Source organism: Branchiostoma lanceolatum, chromosome 2 (assembly GCF_035083965.1).
Source record: "Branchiostoma lanceolatum isolate klBraLanc5 chromosome 2, klBraLanc5.hap2, whole genome shotgun sequence".
Taxonomy (NCBI): domain Eukaryota; kingdom Metazoa; phylum Chordata; class Leptocardii; order Amphioxiformes; family Branchiostomatidae; genus Branchiostoma; species Branchiostoma lanceolatum.
In genome coordinates this window covers 1526647-1547812 of record NC_089723.1, presented here as the reverse complement: position 1 = coordinate 1547812, position 21166 = coordinate 1526647, and the positions used below count along the sequence as shown (strand labels likewise).

General features: G+C 41.1%; 1 protein-coding gene across 6 annotated transcripts in view; it reads right to left on the bottom strand.

Annotated features, from left to right (window-relative positions):
• LOC136427157 (thrombospondin type-1 domain-containing protein 4-like) overlaps window positions 1–21166 on the bottom strand; it is a 146512-nt gene that overhangs the window by 25449 nt on the left and 99897 nt on the right. For all 6 annotated transcript variants that reach the window (XM_066415917.1, XM_066415918.1, XM_066415919.1 and 3 more), the window contains one exon: window positions 17576–17780. In XM_066415917.1, the coding sequence (XP_066272014.1) occupies window positions 17576–17780 (205 nt within the window). The remainder of the gene's footprint in view (window positions 1–17575; window positions 17781–21166) is intronic.

Sequence of the window (21166 nt, the reverse complement as noted above, 5' to 3'; positions counted from 1 at the left end):
GCACGCCGGCGGTGTGGACCGGCACTGGTACGGCACTGAGACGTCACTAGGACGGTACGCCGAGGTCTGTGCACGGCACTGTGGCGGTAGCCATTTCCACGCTACCGCACGTTACCGCCACAGTACCGTAGCCCAATGAGAGGGGGCCTTTAGCAACACACCTCTTTTTTTCACAGGTGTGTTCTGGAATATACTGTACAGATCTAAAGAAGGTGTGGTGCATGGATGAGGTTTTAGGAAAAGCAGTTCAAAAGATAGCTATAGGGACTAAAAATACAAAATGATATTGCTATTATACAGTTGTTGAAGTCTAAAGTCTTTAATTCCTTAGAGTTACACACAAAAGTTTATCAACCAAGACTGAACCTGACATTTTCTTTCATCCCGATTCTGTGGACAGACTTCTATTTTTCTGTACATCTATATAGTTATATATAACCACCCTTAACACAAGCGTAACACATAAGTCTTCTTTTGCTGATTGCTAACCGGGCTCTGAAACGTTTGAAACACATTCTTGACAGGTTTAGAAAGAAGGAGCTAATCTATTACTTGTGGAAGGTCCAGCACACTAAGACGCCGTTCACCCTGGTATCGCATTACACAAGGGCCGACGCCCTCTTTCACCTGAACCCAGCGTGAAGTAAAAACGACAAACGCCAGCTCTGTCCTGACAGTTGCTATGGCAAAGCTGACACTAAAGCAACATGTTTCGACAAGCAGGCTCCGAACCCGCAGCAATTAAAATTCCGCGCATTCATCCGCTCTGTCTCGGACAGAAGAAGTGATCGCTGGAATCTTTTGTGTTTTGAGTTATCGACGTCTGAGACTTGACAGTCGGAGGCACGGAGGTGTTGGTTTTTTGTGAGCTGCCAAAGAAAATGTTGGTTCTGAGGCGAGATTTGGTCGTGCCAGAATCTCAAGCAAGTCTGTCTCGGGCAAGAATTATACAGCACTTACAATAATCCGTCTAACTCTGAACTTCTTAACAAAATTTATACGTCTAAAGATGGCATTAGATATCCGTTACATGTTACAGAGTTTGTAACACTCTCTTTGTCTCTCGTCTAGACTTACAAAGCACATAAAACAAGTCACTTCTAATTTGTTGAAATGACAGACATTTGGAAATTGTCACAAGCTGCAAAAGCCAGATATCACACATCATGTCACTCTTCATTTGCATGTCAGAAGTAAAGACACCATGATCTGGGAAAGAGCAAGCCTTCCCATACCAATGTCAAATATAATGGACACACTGTTTAAGAGAGTAAAAATGTGCATCGTCAGACTCCAGTTTTGCTCTTGGGCCTCTGTCTTCCAGTTTCAATTTTTCTCCATCCTGTTTTCTTGCCTCAATTCATTCTTAAATGCTTGATTACCAAGGAAATGACTTAGGGAAGCAAGACGGATGAGAATTTTGTATGGTCAGATTTAAGTTTAATTCCTCTAAGGCCCATACTTCCAAGTTTCAAACTTTTCTCCACTTTTCTTGCCTCAATTCAACTTAAAACACCCGATAACCGATGATATATCTGGCTGTGCATGGCAGATGGATGACGTTTTATGATCCGATTCAAGTTTTCTTCTTAGGCCCAAGATTGCAAGTTTCAAAGTTTTCTTGCCTTCGTTTTAGTAAACCACCCAATAACCATGATGGCCACACAGTAAAGCAGTATCTTCTATAATATCTATTTCGATTTACCACATTTGTGGAAGGATTGACATAACAGGTGAACTATCACCTTTTCAAGATGTCATCCCAGACCGGACTGTAAGGTTTGGACCATCGCACACCGGGGCATGCCCCTACTCTTTTTCGAAAGGTGTGGTGGGTTCTTTAACGTGCGCGGGGTGTGGCTCTCCCCAAACACAGGACCTCCATTTAACGTCCTATCCGAGGGACGTTCCTAACCCTAGATGAGCTAGGTACTCATTTTACACCTGAGTGAAGTGAGGAAAGTCGTGTTAAGTGCCTTTCCTAAGGGCACAACGTCGGGGCGCAAGTCCGGACATGTCTCTGGGCACACCGGGATACGAACCGGGGACCCATTGTTTGACAGCCGAGTGATCTACCACTGCGCCACACAGACGCCACAAATGAATGTTAGAATGAATATTTTAATGAAATGGGCCACCCCGGCTGAACCGATGAAATAACTTGGTGCAGCCATGCATAGAGGATGGGTGACTGCAGCGCCTTGGAACCCTCCCAGACTGTTTCCTCCTCGCTGACAAGGCCAACCTCTCAGACACTGTCGCATTGTCTTCTCTCCTCTTCTCTGTCAAAACACCAGCCTCGGCCAAGTCCTCCTCCCAAAACAACAATAATTCTACTCTACCAGCATTATGTTCAACTCAGTCTGGCACTTTTTCACTGTCTTCTCTCTTCTTCTCTGTCAAAACACCAACCCTGGCCAAGTCCACCTCCCAAAACAACAGTCTACTCTACTCCACCAGCCTTACGTTCAACTGGCACTTTTCAACAGTTCCCTTCTGTGGTGGGGGGAGATAGCCATCGCCCTGCTCTCCTACTAGTGTTACTCCTGTACAGGAGGAGCTGCAAACATGCCAACATCTTCCTGTGCAAGGCAGGATGTCTCTGTAGCTCAACTGGTAGCAGCCCCAAACACTACCAACTGGATTTGGGGTAAAACGTACGTTTTGGGGGTCCTCACCCAAAATGGGGGGTGCAAAGGAGGGAAAAGTCACTCTTTTTAATGGGTCCAGGTAAAATGCGGGAGGGACCCCCAAAACATGAGTCTAACCCCAAATCCAGTTGGAAGTGACAGCTGAGCTGAAGGTTACAATCAGTTGGTAACTGGGAGACCCCGGTTCGAGTCCGGGGGTCAGAACATCTCAGTTGGGGCTGCACCGTCTTTTGGAAGGGACATAAAATGGGGGTTCCATCTTCGGGGAGGTGCCTCGAGCACGTTATATGTTCGTTAAAACATCCTGCTACTGAAACAGTATGGAAACTTGCTGCCCTATGCGCCACTATGCACTTCAAGGGTCTGAACAACAACAACATGTGGAGAGGAAGGCATGATAAGTGTTTGAGGTGTGGCATTTCTTAAACACAGCACAAATGGCTTACAGAATGCACTTGTATCACAAGTCATCCCACAATGCATGTGTTCTAGTACACGTTTCATATATCCCACAATGCACAAATTCTGTATCCAATGTGCAGTTGTACAATATCCAACAATGCAACTGTATCCTATCCCACGATGCACCTATATCCTATCCCACGATGCACCTGTATCACATCCCACAATGCACCTGTGCCATATCCCACAATGCACCCGTGCCATATCCCACAATGCACCTGTGCCTCCTTCCATGATGCACCTGTACCAGTCCTTACACAACTGGGTTGTTTTTCCCACTAGAGCGCAGTCATCAGACACCTTTGTTATTGACACGCCTTCCAAAGCATCAACAGCAGTGTCTATCACCACACAGCCGTGCACCTGCTTCCCACATAAATTCTGAGGCGTCGATGTAAAAGTGAAAGTGCCCAGATCCTCGAGATGTAAAAGTGAAAGTGCCCAGATCCTTGAGACGGTGATAAGACGTCTTGACGGTGCACAGGACACGCAGACCTGCTGAGTCTCAGGGGGCTGAAGAAGATTCTCCGTGGCACATCCTCAAAACACAGGCCGAGTTTACTTACGCTTCTCTGTCTGGACTTCAAAGGGCGCCGACGTGTTTGTTTTGGAGCAGGTTCGCCTGCCGAGCGTCAAGAGGAGTTACGTAAACAGCAGCCGTCACAACAACACCTTAGCAGCATGATTGGTCTGGGGGGAATAACCTCTGGATGTGGACCTGGAGAGTCTGATCATCTTTATTGGTCACCCGACTTGCACGCAACCAGGGCTATCTCCAAAAAACGTCCTTCCGTCCCGGGACGGAAATTAGCTTGTTGGGACAGGGAAAAATTCACCCCATCTGTACAAAAAATCTCACGCAACCAGGGCTACATTGTATCTCCAGGACCCGTCTCGGGACAGAAAGTTGCTTGTTGGGACGGGGAAAAATGTCACCCCGTCCATCCAAAAAATCTCACCTTCATGAGATGAAAGTGATGAAAGTGATGAAAATCAAGAACACAGGCTTAGACCTGGAGAGTTTGATCATCTTTATTGGTCGCCCGACTTGCACGCAACCAGGCTGTCTCCAGGAAAGGAAAGTGATCTCGGACCAGTTCAGCTCAAACAAACTCAATGAACAGATGAGCTAATCTTTGACTGGTCGCGTCAGAGAAGACCGACGCTATATACAGTATTTTACAGGTTCATTGTACCAAGGCAATTCCCCTAGCTCTTTTCGACAAGCACAATGAACAGTGGACCACGGCTTAACGTCCCGTCCTAAGGACTACAGCCCTTTCCGGTAGCGCACATGTCGGGTGAGCGACACAGCCGGAATCGAACCCGGGGCTTCTAGTTCCAGAAGCAAGATCACTAACCACTGGACTACACACGCTACCATAGGACCCGTCCCTCCATCCCGGGACGGAAATTTGCTTGTTGGGACGGGGAAAATGTCACCCGTCTGTCCAAAAATCTCACCTTCATGACATGAAAGTGATGAAACAAAGCCAACAAAGCCAATCAAAAATACAGGCTCCCAAACAATGAGTGGGACGGGAAAAAAAATCAAAAATAGTTAGCAGTCCTTGAGATAGTTTGAGTCAGAGATTTCCATGTTTGAGCAGAGCCAGTGCCATGTATGTTAAAGAACCCACCACACTTATTGATAAGAGTAGGGATTGATATGTCCCAGTATGATTGGATCAAACTGATCTTACAGAGCCTTGACTTACCCACAAAACTGGTGTTAGAATCAAAGCACAAACAAAAACACTTGACTAGGAGGCTCCAGTTTACCAGGTTTTCAACATCAAAGAGTAGGGGTCCTTCCTTCCCGGTGAGTGGTTCAAAACCTACAGTCCTACGGCCGCACATGGGGCAATTGTCGTATTGAGGTCACCTGCGTGCCAAATGGCAGTTGCTAAAGACCCTTGCGATCTAGCTCCGCCAAATGTGCGCTCCTCGCAATTCAGCCCCTGACTGCGAAGAGAGAGTGGTCGGCCCACCCCAATAACAATAATAATAACTCCTGAGCCAGCGTATTGCTCCAAATCAAGCTATAAGACTGGCACTGGTGCTTGTATCTTATGCCCAAAAGGGCAGATTATAGTTCTACTGATTCATTAGATAAATGCAGCTCCAGGTCTTATAATGTATGTATCAGTGTACTAAATGTTAACTGGCTTCAACTCAGGGACCTGTACATGTATGTGCTGTAGCCTGTATTTACACAAGCTCTGGGCCGGAGGTTACTGACCCCCAGCAGGGGGATGGCGGTTACAGGACCGGCTGGCTACTAGGAGCGCGATTCGTCAGGCTATATGTGCTGATGGTGTGACAAATGTTATAACAGCTTACAGGTGCGTTTAGTCCATGGGCCAGATGAGTTGTCAGTACCACCTGAGGTGGCAAATTTTCCTTATGATTTTCAAAAAGTAGGGTATCTGAGGTATATATTTTGATATGATAGCCGTCGCATGGTGGTAGCTTTGACCCGGCTATCTGACCTTGAACTTTGACCCCTACACGAACCACGCCCTTTGATACAATTATAAAGAAGTGGAGTGGCCATCAATAAAACATTAATATTTTCAAATGAAACTTGGTGGGCTGATACAGAATAAAGCAGGAATTACAGAAATGTAAGTTTTATTTCAATATTTTAATTCTATGAAGAGTTATGAGTCTTTTAAGTCTGATTTTGGGGGTAATTTTGTGTAAAAAAATGTATTGTTTACTTTCCAAAATCAGGCATTTATTCGGGCTACCTGTGGGGTCTTGTGTAATACATTTCGGTGATTGGCCATATCATTATCTGCATTTTGGGCTTTGAATCAACAAAATCCGTCAATTCTATCGGGAGTTATTAGGGTTTTAAGAATTACACCCAACGGCCATGTTATCAAATCACCGCAAATGTTGCAATGCATTATGGGTAATTTTAAGAGGCTTTGTCTGTAAAAGACCAAGTAGCAAAGGAAAAAATATTGATTCTTCTACAATTTTGTGTGGTGGTAAGGCCTTGGTCGAATTGTAGAAAAATGGGTAAGTTTCGGGTCACCGGTTGCCATGGAAACGGTCATTTCTAAAAATCGATTCTGTGACTGCTCGCCCCTTCCTGCTAGGCTGGAGTCACCAGCAGAATGCAGTACAAAGCCTTGTCTTTTGTCACATTTTCATCTGTTTGTATCTTTAATGATAGATAGAGAAATGTTCAAGGAGTCATGTGTCAAGAGGAGTATGATTTTAGTTTAAAATGTACATTCTACATGTATATGAATAAGTTGAATAGCATTATCTTTCTGCAAGAGATCTTGCACAAGTACCGTTAACCGTTATATGTACTATTTACCAAAACCATGATATAATACTTGTTAGTGAAAATAAAAGCATGAAACTTGGCATAGATATTCTACTTGATAATACAATAACATTTCAACATAGAGTCCATTCCAAGTCACCGCGAGGGTTGTTATTGTCATAATTTAGAACTATTTTCAAGTTATTGTTATTATTTGTGTAAGAGATTTGATACTTTTGAAATATTTTGAATGTGATTTCAACTTTCTAAATATTTCTTAAGTTTTCTAAAACTTTAGAAATATTCATGATGTAGAATATGATATTTACAATGGTTTCTAAATAATGGTAACAGCATTCTACCATTATTTACAATTTTTTACAATTTCTTACCATTTTCTACCATTATTTATAACATCTCTATAAATAGGTCAGAGGGCTGGGAAGACAGCAATTCACACATCCTTGCGAAGTTTAGGAAAGAATGCTTTCCACAAAGGACCGAGCGGTGTCCTGCAGTGAAGTCTAAAGATGTACAAAAGCAGACAGAAGGGCCAGATTAGCACCTACTTTTATGGGGGCAATCACCATTCTACCATTGTTAACCATTTTCTACCATTTCTTGTTAATATTTCTAAAAGTTAGATAATCACATAGATGTTTAGAAATTATTACAAATAAAGAGGTTTTTGTGCAGTTACTTTCAAAATATTTCTAAATCATCTAATTAACTTCAAATAAATTCATATTTTTGTATTTGATCTTTTAGAAAAATTAAGAACTATTGTCAGTCAGATATTCTTTTATTAGAAACTTTTCAAAATTATTACAAATATTAATATAAACCCTCGCGGTGACTCGGAATGGACTCTATGCACTTTTCTTTGCATGGCAACTGTTGCTACTATGCTAGGCAACATTTTCCCTTAGCAACCAGTACCCCACAGAGCTACGGTTTGTATATCCTACTGTCTTATGTCACATTTCTATCTGCTTGTACCCTTCATAATAGATAGAGAAAAGTTTCAAGGTGTAATGTGTTAGGTCAACTATAGTTTTAGCATAAAATCTACATCATACATTAATCTTATTTATCATAAGCAGTTGCTAGGGCTGTAGCTAAGGAGGTGATGGGCTGCAGTCCCCAGCAGTATACGGTACAAAATCATCTTTTTTGGTGGAGAGAACTGTTGTTTTGGGAGACTACTCAGGTTTACAATAAGCTGACCAATGAAAATATTGAATCAATTAAGATTATGTTGTTATAATAACAGTTTGATAAATAACTTATATCTACTTGATAACATATGACAATGACTTTGCTTGAAAGCAGTGTTTCCAAATCAATGTTTGGTGGTTGGCTCTCGCCATTTGATCCTGGATGCTGTTCATGGTTAAAGGCATTGCTTTACTGCCCTGGCGCTTCCGTGGAGAGTATCCAATACTTCACATAATCTGCGGTACTTCTCTCTGTCATCTCTATTACAATAAGTGTGGCAATTAAAAATTATTGCCATAGCGAAGGTGTCTAGATTGATCTTACTTCACTGTAAGGAAAGTACCAACGTAGCTCTCTAGATCTAATATTGTGCAAAACGCACTTAGAAATCAGAAAGGCATCTGCCAAGCAGATATAGAAAGGCACCATGTAACTCGAGGAGTTCCTAGCATATATGGAAAGGCCGGAGTACACTCCCGTTGTAGTGTCTTTTTTCTCTGGCATTGTTGGATAGGTGGAGTGAGAAACTAGGCCGGAAGTTTAGAAAATCGGTTTGCTGGGGCTCCTCTGATCGTTTTGGTTGTTATTCTAGCTCTGTAGGATGTGTTTTCGAGGAGCTACTGTTGTTTTCCGACACCACACGCCTCCCCGCAAGGTGTTCAGTGTAGACTGCCCAAGCAGTAACCCAATATTTATCGTTCCGTTTAAAACTTTATATGCTTGGATCTCAGCAAGTTTTGGTTTTCACAGAGGTTTCTTGGTGGGAGGCATGATGCTCAGCACGTTCTTGTGATAATAGATCAACTGGAATGTGCAAACCCTTTTCAAACCTAGAATACTAGATTCGGTGAACTCCCTGACACACTCCCGACAGTACGAAATCGGACACCATGTTAATGTGAGTGCCTAGATGCCAGACGTGCTAATGCGGTATCAAGTGACAGGAGGGCATCCACAGAGTTGGCCCGACGGATTCCTGAAATTCCTGTGGAATTCTGGGAATTCTTGCAAATCGGGCGTAAAATATACTATTAAGCTCGCCCCTAAGGCTTCGCTAAAAATCATCCCCACACCAAATGACAGGTCATTTGGCTTTCACATAAGGAAATTCAGAATCACTTCACACTTCACACTCATCTATTTGGAAAAAGAAACGGCTGGACTGCACCTGTTTGTGCCAAACTGCGTCGGGCGTTTGCAAACTGATTAATACAGGCGTTAATTGGTGCCAATTTGCTGTCTGAAGTTGCGATTGTTTTAGATCTTCAAAATTCGGTTGTTAATTTCATGCGATTTCCAATAACCTGCGGATTAACACGCAATGGAAACTTGGCACAAACTTGCAAAGTTATCACAATCAATGCATTGAATGGTTATAGGGCTGGGTTTAGGGCAAGCCACCACAGTGCGAACCTCTTCCAAAATTCGCTCATACTGTCTTCTTCTTGTAACTTACTACACCCTTCAAGTGACGCACTTCACTCCCCAAGCGATGTTGGAGGAAATACAGTATTTGGCAGGGTGAAAAAATGGTTTGACACTGGTTTAAAGTGAATCACCATACGCGTGTACAATGGACAGACGGGAAATAACTATGGTCACATGTAGATTTAGTACATTAAAGACAAGCAGAGACATTTCCATCTAATTATTTCACGTCCCGACTCCATATCTTCTGTCTAAGGACAATATATTTGTAGTGGTTTACAAAAAAGAGACTACTATAACAGATAGAAACCTTTAACCTACACTGTGTTCATTGCTTTGATATTGTTTCTATACTTCTATACAATGTACGACTGTCTAGCATGCACTTAAGTTCATTACTTTGCAATGACGCAAGAAACCCAAAATAATACATTTTTGGCATGAAAATAGCAACAACTTTCAATATGTCTTTGGAACCCCATGCTAATTTGTAGTTATTTACTTTAGATACCGATTGAAGGCATAAGAGCCATAGATATACATTTTAGTCAATCAAAAATTCTGCTGTAAAATACAACAAGTGTTTCATGAGTCAATTAATCTATTTCACTTTTAATGATCAAATAAGACTCTTAACCTCCCTGTTGCTATGGAAGTTTCTTTCCCGGGGCAACCATTGCCATAGAAACACTCCATGCACCTTCGAGGGTCAGCAGGAATGCTTAGGAAATAAAAATTCACCTACGAGTAGTACTATATATGTTACAATGCCTTATGTGTTACAATGCTTATTTTCAATCAGGGCCAAATCCACATGGAGACCTTATTGTATGCGTATTGATATATATTAAGAGGTACAAAAAATGTACATTAAATTGGATTTTTCTTTTCTTAAAATCTGTTTCAACTGAATCTGCTGTAAGATACAACAATTGTTTCATACATTAAACGATTTGACTCACTTTTAAAGCCTGTATAATGCCTTAGGTCATGTGTTGCTATGGAGGTATATTTTCCCTACCAGACACTTTCAAGGGTCAGAAAATAAGCAGTCTTCTTCCGATTTTGACTTTCTTCAAGTGTAATGTCATTTGGTGAAGTATTACAGAAGTTAGAGTCCATTCCGAGTCACCGTGAGGGTTTTATGATAATATTTGTAATCATTTTGAAACATTTCTAATAAAAAAATATCTGACTGACAATAGTTCTAAATTTTTCTAAAAGATCAAATACAAAAATATGAATTTATTCGAATTTAATTAGATAATTTAGAAATATTTTGAAAGTAACTGCACAAAAAACTCTTTATTTGTAATAATTTTTAAAGATCTATGTGATTATCTAACTTTTAGAAATATTAACAAGAAATGGTAGAAAATGGTTAACAATGGTAGAATGGTGATTGCCCCCATAAAAGTAGGTGCTAATCTGGCCCTTCTGTCTGCCTTTGTACATCTTTAGACTTCACTGCAGGACACTGTTGGGTCCTTTGTGGAAAGCATTCTTCCCTAAACTTCGCAAGGATGTGTGGATTGCTTTCTTCCCAGCCCTCTGGCCTATTTATAGAGATGTTACAAATAATGGTAGAAAATGGTAAAAAATGGTAAAAAATTGTAAATAATGGTAGAATGCTGTTACCATTATTTAGAAACCATTGTAAATATTATATTCTACATCATCAATATTTCTAAAGTTTTAGAAAACTTAAGAAATATTTAGAAACTTGAAATCACATTCAAAATATTTCAAAAGTATCAAATCTCTTACACAAATAATAACAATAACTTGAAAATAGTTCTAAATTATGACAATAACTACCCTCGCGGTGACTTGGAATGGACTCTACATGTATGCTTTTATATTTGGTACAAATTTGCAGAAATCTAATACACTATAAGTATAGTGCATACAAAGCATCGTGGGTAAGTTAGATTGAATCAAATTCTAGTTTCATTGAAAATTAATTACAACAACTTTTGTTGTGCATTATAGCAATTGTTTCATAAATCAATTAATTCAACACACTTTAAAAGGCTGTATAATACTATAAACCTTTCCGTTGCTATGGAAGTATCTTTTCCTTAGCAACGGTTGCCATAGAAACATGCCAGACACTTTCAAGGTTCTAAAACGGAACACTCTCCTGTTGCTTGTGACTTTCTCCAAGTTTGATGTCATTCGGACAGGTATCCAACAAGTTATGCTGTTTTCTTGTCAATTCATGGCTTAATTGCCTCATTTGCATAAATTTGCATAAAAAGCCCTGGAACCATGATGTCCCACCTGGACCATAGAACAACATACCTTAAAATGATCAAGGGACATCAAGCTATCATTCTATGATAGTGGACTAAATATATAAAGGGTGTCCTAAGAGACCAGTTTTTTTCAGGTATCTCCTCCTGGACTATAAATAGGATATACAAACCGTAGCTCTGCGGGGTACTGGTTGCTAAGGGAAAATGTTGCCTAGCAACAGTTGCCATGCAAAGAAAAGTTAATATGTTGAAATGCTTTTGTATTATCAAGCAGAATATCTATGCCAAGTTTCATGCTTCCACTACAACACTAACAAGTATTATTTCATGATTCTGGTAAATAGTACATAACGTTACATATAACGGCCCTAGCTACGGGTTCCTTAACACAAGGCCTGTAGGTGTGTACTTACTGAGATAGTCATATCTCTTGATAGAATTGATGGATTTTCATGATTTCAAGCTTAGAATGCAGGGAAAGATACAACAAATAAGATGAAAACATAAAACAAGGTCAAATATGTGTTATGAATATATGCCAACTTTTTAAAAGTAAAAATAAACATTTTTACCCAACATTTTCAAAAAAATCATATTTCAAAGATAGATAACTCTTCATAGAATTAAAATATTGAAATAAAACTTACATTTCTGTAATTCCTGCTTTATTCTGTATCAGCCCACCAAGTTTCATTTGAAAATATTAATGTTTTATTGATGGCCACTCCACTTCTTTATAATTGTATCAAAGGGCGTGGTTCGTGTAGGGGTCAAAGTTCAAGGTCAGATAGCCGGGTCAAAGCTACCACCCTGCGATGGCTATCATATCAAAATATATACCTCAGATACCCTACTTTTTGAAAATCATAAGGAAAATTTGCCACCTCAAGTGGTACTGATATGTGAAATTTTGAGGTCTGGCCCATGGACTAGTTGGCGCCCCAACATTTCCTCAGCACCTTAATTACACCCTCCCCTGAACCTAACTGGAACGTATTACACTTGTTCTTCTAACAAAGATGTTGCCGACGTGAGTCTTACACCAATCCTGGCGTGGGTCAAACCCGTGGCGTCGACGGAATGCCCAATTTCACCCCAGTAGGGCAGCATGGCTGCTCCAATTCAGGCCCACCCACCGGGCATGTGTTAGAGTTAATGAGTTGTCGCCGTGGATTATGGTTGTGAGTTGTGATGGGGTGCATGTTCATACTAGTCGCCAGACTCAAGTGGTATGTTGTACGGGATCGTAACGTTAAGCCGGTGGACCTTATAATATGAGGGAGATTCAGGTGTAAGCCTCAAACCTCTACACATAAAAGAACGCAACACACTTATTGAAAAGAGTATGTGTTTGAGTTACTATAATAAGCTGTGGTCGCAAGTTGTGATGGGATGGGTTATGCCTGTGAGTTGTGATGGGGTGCATGTTCATACTAGTCCCAAAGACTCAAGCAGCAACGCAACCCCACTGGTTGGCTATCTGGATCAAATTCCGTGGATCCGTGGGCCTGAGTTTGATCCTAGAGTCAGACACCCAGCTTGGACATGTTGTAAGGGATTGCATTCAGCATTTTGTATGGTGACATAAAGCTGGCGGCCCTGTGTATGAGGGAGCTTCAGGTGTAAGCCTGAAGCGTCAAACCACTACACACAAGAGCGCAACACACTTATTAAGAAGAGTACTGGGCTGACCCTGTGTGCTTGGCTAAATACGTGAGCCATTGCGAAGCCGCACTGCACCATTATAAATGCAGAAATGTCCGTGGGGTTTTATGTTAAAACCACAGTGAACACTCCATTTTCTCCCTGCCGCGAAATTAAAACCATGCAAACTTAAATGCATTTACAGTTTACTTTAAAATTTGTTCTTTTCGTTTCAAGGCATCCTCAATTGGGGTGAAGCATGATGTTTTTTCAAGTAGCTAGTGGTAGTACAATGCCGCTTTGCTACGGCTCGCGTTTTTGGCCATTATAGCACACCGGGTCACCCCTACTCTTCTCGATAAGTGTGTTGGGTTCTTTTACATGCAGAGGTTTGACGCTTGAGGCTAATGCCTGAAGCTCCCTCATACATGACGAATACAATTCCTTACAACATGTCCGAGCTGGAGTCGACCCCTAGGATCGAACTCGGGCCCCAGGATCCACGAAATTTGATCCAGATGGCGAAGCAATGGGGTTGCGTTACCGCTTGCGCCACGGGGACATGTAGCTGCTAATAAAACGTGATGGTTCATCCTCAGTCTGAGACTGGGCTGACGGCATGTTCTTTGTGACTCTTCCTGGCCACAATTCTTCATCTGGGAAGTGTTAGAGCGGAGACTGGACCGTCTTCAGATGTTCCCTCCCACACTTACCCAGTCTGGGGCTCATGGTGCAGCTCTGTCTGCCATCTTATACAATTATTTGTCCCAACCGGGCACTGCACGGTACAGGTTCGAAGGTTTCAATAGTAGTCCTGAATTGTTCTGCCATTTACATAGATAGGCCGCCTTAAAAACTATAAAGTACTGTTACGTATCAACAAAGGTGCAAAAGGTATATTACTTCCAGGGATGAGACTTACGTCCTTATAAATATATCATCACTGGATCCAAATTCATTCATTCGTTCAGACCCTTGTGTGCCTAGTGGCACATAGGACAGCAAGTTTCCTTGCTGTTTCAGTCACAGGGTATATTTCTACAGGGAGGGTTTGCTATATCCCTTCCCCTTTAACATGCTTGAGATGTGAGTGGATCAAACCTTACAGTGCAGTCTTATGCAACTTGTACTTACTGTCAGTACAAAACTGGCGTGTTACAAAATGTAGGCAGTTAATGGCCATGATATACAAACAAACAAAAAATGCTACAACCAAAATCAAAACCCTGATGATGTTGGCTCCTTCACATTTCTGCATGGCAGATCCATTCTCAGCTTAGAGACTCACAGCTAAGCAATATCAAAACTCCCCTTGACCTGGCTTAGCCCCTATAACCTGTGTGATAACACAATATAACAAAGCTAAGTGCTCTGATATGATATCTAGTACGCACACTACACAGACACCCTGTGCTTCAAGTTCCGTGGCCTGTCGAGAAACTGCAACATTATTTGGGGGCACAACATATCTGGACCTGTTTGCACAAATCTTCCAAACTCGTTTTTCAAACCTCCCCGTTTTGTAAGTAAATTGTAAATGGTTCACCTAATGCACCAAGGTGCAGCAACATTTTCAAATTGGTGCAGAATGATTTACAAGCATGTAACGTAAGCCTAGCAGGTTTTTCTGTTGATTTTTTGCAAGCTCTGAAATTCCTCACATTGAAGGTTGCAAAGGAACCAAGGATGAGGTAAATGTTCTTTTAATTTCCTTGACATCACATCACATCACAAAAAAGTAATTTTGTCTTCTCTTTACTTTCTGCAGACAACCTTAGCTTAGGCCAAAAACAGTCACTCAGATAAGCAACTGGATAACTAGTTGCTTGACTAAACTGTTTTTTGACGTATCTTATTACCTGGATGTCTAACCTTTATCATCAAACCTTAACTTAGTAAAGTATGGTGACATTCACGCATGCGGAACTGCATGACCTTCAAGCAGAAGGTGACATGACTCCTTGAGTTCCCTTGTCAAGACGGCACTGTAACATTATAACAGGTTCTTTTAACAGATGACCCCATCGGAAGGACAGGTGAACTTGACCTCAAGCTTCCTGAGAGGTCAGAGTTTGCCAGGCAGCCAGGCAGTTCAGGCCAGTGAATTATGACCTTGTGTTTATAGCAGACGACCATGACCTTGAAGTAATGGACGCCCAATATCTACAGATCGTTCCTTCCGCTCTTCCTTCTGAATGCAAGGAAGGCATCAATCATATTAAGTATGCCAGATGACTAGTATTAGTGATTCTTTTACTCCCTCACGTTTCAGTTTTCCATCTGTTGTTAACGTTAAACCAGATAGTGAGTGAGTGTGAGACTCTTTAACGTTGTGGTGACGGTCTGTCACCTTCCTCAGGGTAATTCTGCCTGTTTCTATCACTCACTGCGGACCGCATCTGCTAGCAGCGACACCCGGTTGTAGAGTGTAACAGAACCAGTCAGAGGACAGTGACAGACGGATACCAAAACGTCAGTCTTGAATAAAACACTTGGTCGTGTACAAAGGACTTTGTTATCCTGTGTTTCACTCTTCATAATCTTTGGAACTACAAACAATAAAGCCCCACACCAATTTAATTTCTTGGTTAACGGATTTTTATTTAGAAAAAAAAAAGATTTTGAAAAAAAAATCATGAAAATTTATTTCATGATTTTTTTTTCAAAATTTTTTTTTTTTTGAAAATAAAAATCTGTTAACCAAGAAATTAAATTGGTGTGGCCTCAGGTATAACTAAAAACCATTGCTAACTGTTGAAGCCTAACGTTTGAACTCAAGGTGTGACATGTTTCAACACGGGATTGTTTAATCTTCTTTGTGGCATTTACAACCAACAAAGTCAAGTTTACTTCCCACCTTCCCAAACCCCGCAACATTCAGGACGTTCCTCAAATTCCTGCTCTAAAAGCCGTTCCTCACATACCTGCTCTAAAAGCCGGACAAAAAGGCCATTAGGCTACTCCAGTTCAAGCAGTTGTTTCTCACATTTTTTAAGAAAAAGAAAAGGACATAAGAATCTTCAGAAATTCTCTGATGTTGAATACTCCATATTCTTCCTGCTTGCTCGACAGAATTTGATACATTCCATTCTATAGATAAATTCAAAACATTCTATAGAAGGAGACAACCCTTACTGTGTACAAATAGGTAAATATATCAAATATTGTAAGTTTAGATCTTAGAACTAGTTGTGTAAGTGATAGGTTAAACTCGACATGTTGAATTGTTCATATACTTGTACGTCTACTAGGTTAATCATTTTGTATCCCATTGTTCGTTGTTTGCATGTATAGTTGTAGGAGACCTTACAAAAGTCGCTGTACTTTTGTTGTGTCAATAAAGATTTCACTCCATGAGGTATAGGTAAGTGGCAACAAACATAAGAATGACCACAAAAACCAAACCAAACAAAATAAGACTTTCTTTGAGTGTAAAAATTATGTTTTAAACATCAAAATGTTTTCTAGAATAGGTCTGAAAACCAGCTAATTTCATTGGTGGGGCCTACAACCTTAATCTCCAACATGTAGGGCTGAGGCAGTGCTGTTTCTTTTGGATTATATAAACAAGATCTCACGTTAAAATTCACCCCTCTACACCTCTTCTAAAAGCCAGAGATAAAAGTTAAACAGTCATTGAAGACTGCCACCTCTACGCGATACAGGTGTTGAACAGGATACAGACATCTGAAAGTCGTCATGGAGAGTTAAAAACTTCCTACCCTGCATACCAGAGGAATAAAGCCAAACAAAATAACCTAGGGGCTCAAAACTGACATATGCGTGCGCATTGACTCTGGCCTGCTTCCCAAAAAAGAAAGAACTGCTGTTCCTGTCAAAACTGACAGAAATGATGTGATCCATGACTGTCACCCTCGAAAAGAGTTGCACCATATCAGGGGTCGCCGCAAGCTCACCTATCTCATAGTCTTTGTGAAACAACCACAAAATGAACATAAATTGTATGCTATTTTGTCATGGAAGTACCGAACCTATAAGACCACATTCAAGCATGTGATGTGAAGACAGGTCATGACTGTACTATACTTTTGAAAAAAGAAGCTGGATTCTCCAGCAAGTAGAGATATTCTCCCAAGGTTTCCTTTCATTAGAATGAAGGTGACTTGATCTTGATAAATAATTCCGACATCATTTTTTGTAGACTTATTGCATATCAGATTTCCTGTACAAGACGCTCTTCATCATTAGACAATGGCAAAACCAGATTCGAGTTTAATTGGATGAAGAAAAAAACAGCCTTACCGAAATCATATTTGTGAGGCTATTAATTAGGGCTACCTATGAACAGGGCTTGAAATATCAGTGCGGCATTCTTTTTTGTTTCACTAGAATAATTCTTAATTTGTGTTAATTGACTTCTTGTATACATATTGTATTAGACATACAATGGCAACACCAGATTCGAGTCAAACTTTATGAAGAAAATAAAATCTAATCATTTCCAGGTCTCATCAAGACATATAGTAGTACCAACATACATGTACCAAATAACAAGACTTATCCATCCAGGCATTCTCAAGTTATGGTGTTCACACATAGACACACACATATACACAAACGCTACCCAAAAAATAACCTTCTTGGTGAAGGTGAAAACCCAGCCTTACCGATGTAGTTTTTGCTGTGCGCGAGCTCGGTGATGTTGATGTGTCGTGCGCCGGCGGGAATTCGCATGAGCGGGTTGTACCCCACGGGTAGGTGACGCCGTGTAAACATCCCCGACACGACCTGGCACGCCGAGTTGTCGCCCGCGCACACCCCGCACTTGTCCAGCGCCGTCTGCGAGCCCAGGACGCCATCGCAACCCACTCTCTATGGAAACAACAACAACAATAACAACATTTAACAACAACAATAACAACCAATAACAGCCTTAGCTAAAACAACTTCTGTTTTCATGATGATTTTTTTTTTCTAAATTTTTTTTCTTCTTTTTTTGAAAATAAAAATCCGTTAACCAAGAAATTAAATTGGTGTGGCCTAACCTAATAATTTTGGGTGCACCACATGAAATAAAGTAGAATATCAGCAAAATGCATTTACAAACCCTGCTGCCTCCCTTATCTGAAATTCTATAGGCTAGTATAGCTTTCTTCAAAGTTTTGAAGAGATGCATCAAAGTACAACAAAGGTAAAATAACTTTTTCTGATACTGAAATTTCAAAAACATTCTCGTTAAAGAGATTCATCAGTCACGTGTAATAACAGTTACTAGAATATTCCTCAATCAGTGACTAAGAAAAGGTAACGAGATACGCACCTCCAAATTTTCGATGTCAACTGTACATCTTGATCACGGAATGACCTAGTCTCGCGAGAAAATTTGTCACTTTTCTTTGTCACTGATTGAGGAATATTCTACTAACCAAGAACATTCTGTATACTTGATATTCCAGTGTTCTCGCCAGCGCCCGTCCCTCCCGATATGTTCTTCTTCCCTCAAGTAAAATTGAAATGACGGGTAAAAATTTCAGGCTGGCGAGAACACTGGTACAATATCACCTCTACCCTATAGCCTACAAAAATATCCCCAACAGTAAAACATATGGTGCACAGCTCCAGTTTTGGGTGCACGAAGGTGCACATGCACCCAGTACATGTATTTCTAGCCCTGTATGGTGAAACCACCATCCCCACAGCTGCCGACCACCTGTTAGCTCTACACTTGTTTGTAGTCACGGCAATGAACCTGACTGTTTGTTGTCATGGAAACACGTGTTTGTTGTCACGGCAATGACCCCGAGTGCCCCAGGCAATGAGGTAAGCTCCCCTGGGACGGCTTAGACAGGCCTGGGCTGGTACTGTTATCAGTGTCAACTAACATCAGCGATAATAGAGCGAGTCCGTTTGCAGTAACACATGGGATTACGGACTTGGTATGGTCGGTACAGAGTTTACCCACATGTAAGGCAGGGGCTTCACTGGTTTTCAGAAACTGAGACAATGATCCAGTTATGAAGAGATTTTGAGCAGTTGATGCTGTCCTATGTACCTGTAAGCATGGCAGGACCTAAGGTCTAACATCAGTGATAATAGAGTAAGTCTGTTCGTTTGTTGTAAAACATGGGATTACGGACTTGGACTAGGGCTCTGGAATTCACTGGTTTTCAGAAACTTATTGACACAATGATCCAGATATGAAGAGATTTTGAGCAGTTGATGCTGTCCTATGTATCTGTAAGAATAGGAAGACCAAAGGTCTAATGTCTGAGGTGTACAGTCTAATTAGGTCTATGGTCTAAGGCATACAGTCATGGAATGGCTCTACGTGAGCTTGATCACGTGAGAGCAATACTGTCTGTACCTAGCACAATGTTCCCAACATAATATCTCTGTTGAGGATATGAAACAAGTGCTAATCCAAGATGCACATTATGGGAGCATGTTTACAAACTTGGTCGGTTGAGTCATAATACATGTAGTAGTTATAGGTTTATTTCGCTTAACAAATAATGATGTTATTGTATAAGCGCTGTACAACTATAGATTCAGTGGCTGAGTGGATTGGCTAGCAGATGCGAGATTGTGCGGTCAAAGGTTTTATTCCTAACATTCCTGGCTTGATGTTGTGTCTTTGTGAAAGGTCTCTAATTGACATTCTACTCCACCCAGGTGTAAAAATGGGTACCTAACATGGGTTGGGGAGTGGAAAGAGAGGGATGGGCTCCGCCTTCCAATACCGTGCCCTAGACACAGTAGATAACACCCTGCTGCCCCTATGGCCTCAAAAAGGCTATGGGAACCAGTACCTTAGGCCACACCAATTTAATTTCTTTGTTAATGGATTTTTATTTTCAAAAAAAAAAAAAAAGTTAGAAAAAAAAAATCATGAAAACAGAAGGCTGGCCCAGCCTTCTGTTTTCATGAATTTTTTTTCTAATTTTTTTTTTTTTTTTAAATAAAAATCTGTTAACCAAGAAATTAAATTGGTGTGGCCTTAGATTCACTACTGTAATGTTAATAACTTCCATGTAAGATGCCAGCCTGCAGAAGGTCACTGGGATTAGCACAGCCTACTGTTGACTCCTGCCAACTGTACGTCTAAATCTTAAAGACTTCAAAGCCGCCCAGTGCAGAAGTTATAGGGTGCAGTACCCTTGGCTGACCTCTAAACCAGGCAAGGTCATTTCAACAAGCCCACCAACCGTGCGCTGGTCAGTTTGCGCAATAAGTCACAGCTGGGAGGGTGTGAGGAAAACACAACCCTGAAGACCTTCCTCCCTAAATCTCGGGCTCACAATCCTTCTGACCTACATTTGTGGGTTGGGATGGTGTGTTCAGCACCAGGGACAGGACCAGTGTAAAGTTGATCTTTGTGGATTATGAACAATGTTCCATCATTGGTCTCCGATAAATCCAGAACATTATTGATGTACTACAATGTATGTGACCTACATTTGTGGGATGGAATGTCATTTTCAGCACTAGGGACAGGACCAGTGTAAGGTGAAGTCATCTATAGTCAAAACTGTCCAAGAAGACAACTCAGGGGACCAATACAATCTGCTCTATGTGGACAGGTGGTCACCATTGACAAGATTCTTGTGACACTTGTGTCAATGGGAAAAATTATCCAAGGGACCACCAAGAAGTGGTCACATTGGCCATGTGGTCCTTATATAGAAGTGGGCATTAGCACAGGTTGAATTGTATCTTACTTACTGGTCTGACTGACATCCACACTCTGTCTCAGCCATAAACTATTCCTTTAACCTGTGACTTCTAGGCCGGCAGATGTCTCTATCAAGGTGACAAGATGATCTGAAGACGGCCATCTTGGGTGACCTCTAAATGACCCCTGTCTGGTACCTGTAACCACAACCAGACCTTAAGACTTGGAGACACACTGCCTATGTCTTATGTTTGTGTTAGAGAAATAAACTGAGATGGACAAGACTGTGTCACCCTGAGTGATTCACGTGCCCCCCTCCCCCATGAAATTAGGTTGGCAGTAAGGGGCAGTGGGGGAGGCTATTACAACTGTAAGGTGTTGTTCTTGATATGGAGGGTGTGAGTGACACTGTTCTGCTGGGCTTATTATTTACTTACCCCTGAAACTGTGAGACAACAGAAACTTACACCAATGGTGGCATCCTCTTTAAATCACTTCATATCTGCTGAGAGTTGGGAAACAAACTTAACTTGAGGTTGACTTATATCATGTAACCTGTATAATTGTGCAATATGAATTGCATATT